Source organism: Hemibagrus wyckioides, linkage group LG20 (genome assembly GCF_019097595.1).
Source record: "Hemibagrus wyckioides isolate EC202008001 linkage group LG20, SWU_Hwy_1.0, whole genome shotgun sequence".
In the NCBI taxonomy this organism is placed as follows: domain Eukaryota; kingdom Metazoa; phylum Chordata; class Actinopteri; order Siluriformes; family Bagridae; genus Hemibagrus; species Hemibagrus wyckioides.
Window position 1 is genome coordinate 5922821 of NC_080729.1, and position 7090 is coordinate 5929910.

General features: G+C 39.2%; 1 protein-coding gene across 1 annotated transcript; it reads left to right on the forward strand.

Moving 5' to 3' along the window:
• Positions 1 to 2237: 2237 nt before the first annotated feature.
• Positions 2238 to 6774, forward strand: LOC131341992 (protein kinase C epsilon type-like). The gene is made up of 5 exons (XM_058372699.1): positions 2238 to 2251; positions 2735 to 2982; positions 5137 to 5189; positions 5328 to 5389; positions 5649 to 6774. Exons 1-5 carry the CDS (start codon positions 2238 to 2240, stop codon positions 6772 to 6774), a joined length of 1503 nt encoding a protein of 500 aa, XP_058228682.1.
• The last annotated feature ends 316 nt before the right edge of the window (positions 6775 to 7090 follow it).

Consider the following 7090-nt stretch of genomic DNA (forward strand, 5'->3'; position numbering starts at 1 on the left):
GTCTAGATACTTTTCATAAGAACCAGTCTGGAGTGTGTGAGAATGATGTCTAATGTTTACATGCTTTGGTGCCTTTTTGTATCACTGCAAATGAATACATTTCATATTTTATGCGCTAATCGCGTTAGCGCTAGCACTTAATGCTAATCGCTAATGCTAATCGCAAGCTTGGCACAGCCATTACTAAGCCTTAGATTGGCACAAATAAGTGATGCTGACTCTCTCTCTCTCTCTCTCTCTCTCTCTCTCTCAGATCGATTCCCTATTTGCAGGAAGAAGGGAGGTTCTGTCGGGAGGAAACTTGATGACACCCTTGACCTTTTAAATGAAGCAGGTACATATAACAATCTAGCACTTAGCTTTATGTGCTAGCATTCTGAAGTCTGTATTTATATATGTATGTAGTTATTGTTTCGTTTTGTTTTTTATCACAGCAGCACTGAGTCCCGAAGAGAAGCTGTGATCAGAGTCCTCATTTTCTACCTTGGTGAAGAGACAGAGGAGTTAATCAAGGACTACCAGGTACAGAATACACCTCTGACATTGCTCTAAATCAATGTCCTGCCCGTATAACACAAGGTAGTGCAATCTAAGATAGCTGATGGTTTAGTGGTATCGTGTTTCTACATAAGTTTTCATTACATTGAAGGCACACTTGAAAACTTCATAACTACAGATAAGCTATTATAGTGTTTGGATAATTAATACAGTACAGTATAATGAATAGACTTGCAACAAGTGGAGATGAGCAAGGTAAGCACTATTTGTATATACACTATAATGCCAAAAGTTTTGGGACGTCTGCCTTTACACGAACTTTAATGACATCCCATTCTTAATCTTTAAGGTTTAATATGGAGTTTGCCCGCTCTTTGCAGCTATTACAGCTTCAACTCTTCTAGGAAGGCTTTCCACAAGGTTTAGGAGTGTATTTCTGGGAATTTTTGACCATTGCTCTAGAAGCACATTTGTGAGGTCAGGCACTGATGTTGGACGAGAAGGGCCAATTCATCGCAAAAGTGTTCTATGGGGTTGAGGTCAGGACTCAGGCAGGCCAGTCAAGTTCCTCCACACCAAACTCCCTCATCCATGTCTTTATGGACCTTGCTTTGTGCACTGGTGTGCAGTCATGTTGGAACAGGAAGCGGTCATCCCCAAACTGTTCCCACAAAGTTGGGAGCATGAATTTGTCCAAAATGTCTTGGTATGAAGCTGAAGCACTAAGAGTTCCTTTCACTGGAACTAAGTGGCCGAGCCCAAACCCTGAAAAACAACACTTGAATTCAATGATTTGGAAGGGTGTTCCAAAACTTTTGGCAATATAGTATATTTAAGGAATTGGGGAGGAACTGCCTTAAGACTGACCCTTCTGGACAATCTCAGTGGGTAGATATTGTGCAGAATACTTTGTGTGAATGAAAGAAGAGACATTAATTAAGAAAGAAGAGAACGATTGACTGTTTCTACACTGAGAATGTAAACGAAAAGCTCAGAAATCCATAACCTTCTCTTATTTATGGCTCGAAAATAATAAGCACTAGGTATGGAGATACTGGTACCATGGCAAGATAGATTATTTTCCAAAATGTATGATGTTCAGGAAACGGCAAAATTTTATTTACAAGTAGGGCTGAAACAATGAATCGATCAACATTGACAGTGACATTATCGATTAGTTGGCCGGTGCCCGTCACCACGCATTGAATCATAGCACTGTTCCAGGCGCACATCGGAAGAGCGGAGAGTACAAGCACGTCGGATAAAAGTGTGTGACCCAAGTCCTCTAAGGCATGGGAGCATTTCATATTAAATTCCACGCAGAATGTTGTAACTTTGCACGACAATGATGAACGAGCACAAAGTTTAATGCAGAATTTTCATGTGCCATATTTGTGCGATTGATGCATGTGCAACTTCCTGTTTGTTACTGAGTATTTTTATATTACATTTTATACCACTGAAAGCTGCTATTTTTTTCTCTTTCAGATAAAGCATTTGAAAAAAGACACCCCTATATGACAGTGTACGAAAACAGTGTCTTTCACTTTCCGTGGAAGAGGAACTCTTGATGAACAAATTGTACCTTTTAAAGGTAAACTTTCCTGCCTTCAGTACATCAAAAGAAAACCACAGCCATGGGGCATCAAAATATACTTTCTCTGTGGCAGAAGTGGCCTAGCATATGATTTTCTTATATACCACAGAGCTTTCTGAGAGAGATAAGGCCATCTTAGGCCATGGAGCTGCAGTGGTAAACCATCTGTGTCAACGGCTGCTCAGCCCAAACCACAAGGTCTTCTTCGATAACTTCTTTACAACTTACAATCTGCTTGAGTTGTTGGCAGCAAAGAAAATATATGCAGCTGGAACAGCTAGGGTGTCCCACTTTGCCAACCCACCACTGATGAGTGACAAAGAGATGTCTAAAAGAGGAAGAGGTAACCATGATCAAGTCAGGAGCAGGGATGGAAAAGTTGTGTTAACCAAGTGGTTTGATAATCGCACTGTGGTCATGGCTTCCAACTTTGTTGGAGCTGGAAAAGAAGAGATGGGATCAGCAGAGAAGGTCCTTTGTGAAAGTCCAGCGTCCTGAAGTTGTAATGAGATATAACCAGGCCATGGGGGGTGTGGACAAGTTGGATCAATTGATAAGTCTGTACAGGACAGACATTAGGTCCAGAAAATGGATGCTTAGAATGTTTACACATGCTTTTGATGTGGCTGTTGTGAACAGCTGGCTTGAGTACCGAAGAGACCAGCGACACCAGGGCATTACTGAGCAGTACACATTGGATCTCCTACACTTCAAAATGAATGTAGCAGAAGCCCTTGTGCGTGCAGGAGCAAGAAAAAGAGGAAGATCAAGCTGGTCACCAAGCCTACCGCTTCAAGAAGAACCAGTATGGAGATGCTCTGCTGAACGACGGCCAATTGAAGATGTGCGCACTGACATGACGGACCACATGCTGAAATACGACCGTCGTAAAGAAGCAACCAGGTGTAAATTTCCAAAGTGCACTGGGAAAACACGTGTATTGTGACAAATGTAAGGTACACTACTGCTTCATTCCACAAAGTAACTGCTTCAAGGAAGCCCACAGAAAATGAAAAAATATGATCAAAAAAAGACCAGAATTCCGTAACTGCAGTTAAAAATGCAGTGCAACATAAGGTTTAGTTTTAAAATGTTATTTTCAAATACAACAACTAAATGAGTAATCAGTTGGTGACCAATAATAATAATAATAAAAAAACGCAACAAATTCTGTTTAAATGGCATTATTTTACATCTGTTATGACCCACCGTCCATTGCAGTGGACATTTTAATTATAAAAATAGCAATTATAAAAATTTGATATTTTCATTTTTTATACTGATTCTTGTTTTTGGGTGGGAAAATAACATTTTTATTTTTTTCATCATTGGAACATAATTCAGGTCTGAAAGGGTTAATATAGAGTAGTTTTCCAGTCTCACTGTAGGAGGGACAGAATATCTTCATTTGTGTTATGAAGATGAACAAAAGTCTTACATGTATGAAATGACATGAGGGACAGTAAATGACTCTTGATTCTTCATTTTTGGGTGAATTAACCCTTTAAATGACAATGTAATGTTTATCCACACAATTTATCAGAGCTACACAGTCCACAGGAGTAGAATATTGTGGAAAACAATACAAAATGAATTGAAAAAACAAGCTAAAAACCAGCAAACTGCACCAATTGTTCCTTTCTCCACTCGATTCAAAGGTGAAATCATGATTTCATGAGTAACCTTAATGCCATGTTTGTTTTTCAGTTCATCCTGGGGTCTCTTGAAGATGTGTATGTTGTACATGCAGCAGTTTTGTATTACTCTATTGTATTTTGTATCACAGATATCCTAAAGCTTATATTTTATGATCATTTTTATTTTCTTAATCAGTACAGTGAATAATAAATGTTAAATAAATTTAATGTAACATTGGTACTGTAATTGTTAAACTGAATTTATTCGTCTTTAAAAATAAATCTGTTACATTTACAATTTTGAGCATGTCTTGACATTTTATTGGTTCTGAATAATAAAGGAGAAATGAATAAAATAAGTTTTTCTCTTCAAAACATTTAATGCTGTCACTTTTCGGAAGGTTTTGGTTCTTAATAAAATAAGAAATCCATAAAATTACAGTGTTTCTCTTTAAAACTTTTGATGCTGTCACTTTATTAAGGATGTTTGATCATAATTTTACAGAAAAAACCTGTAAAACATCAGTGTACAATTATTGTTTTTGCACTTTATATGAATGATTGTATTTTACTTTAATTTTACGGTTTTTGTTCGGCACCACATCATTCATTTCTAAATTATTATATTTGTGTACATTTGGGGGAATAAGATTAAATAAAATCATTAAGAAACACTGAAATCTAGGAATGATTGTGGGAGGCAGGAGCATTCAGAAACACCAAGATCCACCACTCTCCATTTTTTACATTTTAGTTGCATGAACCTTTACATGCTGCTGGTTGACAAAACAACAACTTCACTAGATTCGTCTGAGCAGCCTGTTTAAAAACTATTTTTTTTAAATGTAAAGTATCATTAATAATTGCACAGAGTCGTGTTTCATTAATATTTCCAAATGCAGCTTTTCAGTCTTCTGTGAAAATATATCATAGTGGATATGTTGCAACTGTTTTTATAAAACCAAAAGAAAATGCTTCTAATATATACAGTATATTCATGGGACAGTTATAAAAGGAATATGAGAGAAAATGAATAATAATAATAATAATAATAATAATAATAATAATAGTGTTTTCTTAAAATATGTAAAACACATTGACACCTGTGTGGAATGTTTATCAAAACGTTTACATCACTACTAAAGCTCTTTATTCTCTGCAGCTAGCCTGCACTCATGACATCACAGAATCAGAATTCGGAACACCTTTCAGAATCGTCGGCATAGTGACCAGTCTTACATCACGTGACCATTACCAGTCCTACAGAGCGTGTATTTGCAGTCCTACAGAGCGCGTGTGTGTTTATAGTCCTACATCGTGTGTTTGTAAAGTTCTTCAGCGTGAACTCACAGTCCTACAGTGTTCATATTTATCTTACTTCATTTGTGTTCATCTGTTCATAAGAAGATCAATCTGACATGGGAAACTCTCTGACTTCCTTTCGTCGTTTGAGACGGGTAAGATTGGATGACTCTACTTTTCCCTACACTGTATCTGAAATTCTTTACAATATAATACATCAGTAAAACTCCAGCTTTTGTGTTGTGATTATGTGAACAAACTGAACCTTGTTGTATTTGTGTTGTCCTGAACAGAATAAGAAAAACAAAGTGAAGCGAGGAGTAGCTGATGAAGTACAGGCCATCTCTCCCGAAAGGTAAAATAGGACTAATACAATCCACATCTGAGGGAAGATTGTACCAAAAGCTGGTCCCAGGTGCAGTTCATGTGATTAGCTGTAGCTTTAGAAAATTAAAACTCCTTTCTCAACAACGTGAGCTCATATTGTCATCACACCCAGTTATGTTCATTCCCATGTGTGTACATCTGTCCCAGAGAGTGGAAGTGTTGAATCAAAACCTGATGTTTAAATGTATAGAAGTGCTAATTCTGCTGTGGTTCTTTCTCTGTTATAGTGTAGAGATATCGGTAAAGAGCAGTGGAGATGCAGCACCTCAGCCTCTGGAAGAGAAGACTTCATCCCTGAATGCGTGTAGTTCAGAGGAGAGCAGAGAGGATGAGGAGCTTCAGCTAAAGAGAAAGAGCCTGGAGGACTTCAACTTCCTCAGCGTACTCGGAAAGGGTACATACGGGAAGGTGATTCTCTCAGAGCTCAAAGGCACTGATGAGGTGTATGCCCTGAAGATCATGAAGAAGGAAACGATTTGGGAATTTGATTCCATCCACGGCACCTTTATGGAGAGGAGGATCTTGGCTCTAGCCAGTGAACACCCCTACCTGACCCACCTCTACTGCAGCTTCCAGACCAGCGACTCGTTGTGCTTCGCAATGGAATATGTGAATGGAGGGGATCTCTCATTTCACATGTCCCGTTCATGTGGGTTTGATGAAAACCGCAGCAGGTTTTATGCTGCTGAGATCGCCTGTGCCCTCATGTTCCTCCACCGCAACGGGATCATTCACCGAGATCTCAAACCTGAAAACATCCTCCTAGACGCCGACGGCCACTGCAAGCTTGCTGACTTTGGCTTGTGTGCAGAGGGCATACTAGATGGCAAGACTTCCAACACCTTTTGTGGCACACCCAACTACATGGCACCAGAGATGATACAGTATATGGAATACGACACGTCGGTGGATTGGTGGGCCCTAGGTTTGATCATGTATGAGATGATGACAGGCTACTCCCCGTTTTATCATCACAACCGGGAGAAGATGTTCGAGTACATCGTCCATGCTGAACCGCATTATCCATCGAACCTCAGCAAAAAGGCGGTCAGCATCCTCAAAGCATTCCTGAGGAAGAACCCCACGGATCGTCTCGGCTGTGTGGCGTCCCAGGGCAAGGAGAAAGCCATCAAAGTTCACCCTTTCTTGAAGAAGATCAACTGGTCACAGCTGGAACAGAGGAAGATTACCCCTCCATTTAAACCACAGTTAACATCTAAGAGGGACGTCAGTCATTTTAATGGCAGTTTCACCCGTGAGGAGCCCAAGCTTTCTCATGGGAAACTCTCCTTCTTTATCCAGTCCATCCAAGAGGATTTTAATGGCTTCTCCTTCATTAACACAAAATATTAACTCTGTTAATCTAATGTTAATTTATCATTTTAATCATTAATTCTTATTAAAATTATAAATATTAATTCTTGTAATTATCAAATAAAAAACATGTTTTTCTTCATAGAAGACTCATCAATTGTTTTGTTTTTGTTCAAACATCCAGAAGTTCATCAGCCAGTGTTTTAAAAAACTCTTTATATAACAAAAAGTCACACACACCCCTCACACACACCCCTCACACACACACCCCTCACACACACCCCTCACACACACACCCCTCACACACACCCCTCACACACACACCCCTCACACACACCCCTCACACACACACCCC

Excerpts from the sequence above, each read along its gene's own strand:
- LOC131341992 (XM_058372699.1), top strand. Across the intron at positions 2,983-5,136 it reads CATGCTGAAATACGACCGTC|AAGATCAATCTGACATGGGA; the intron begins GTAAAGAAGCAA and ends TCTGTTCATAAG. Across the intron at positions 5,190-5,327 it reads CCTTTCGTCGTTTGAGACGG|AATAAGAAAAACAAAGTGAA; the intron begins GTAAGATTGGAT and ends TGTCCTGAACAG.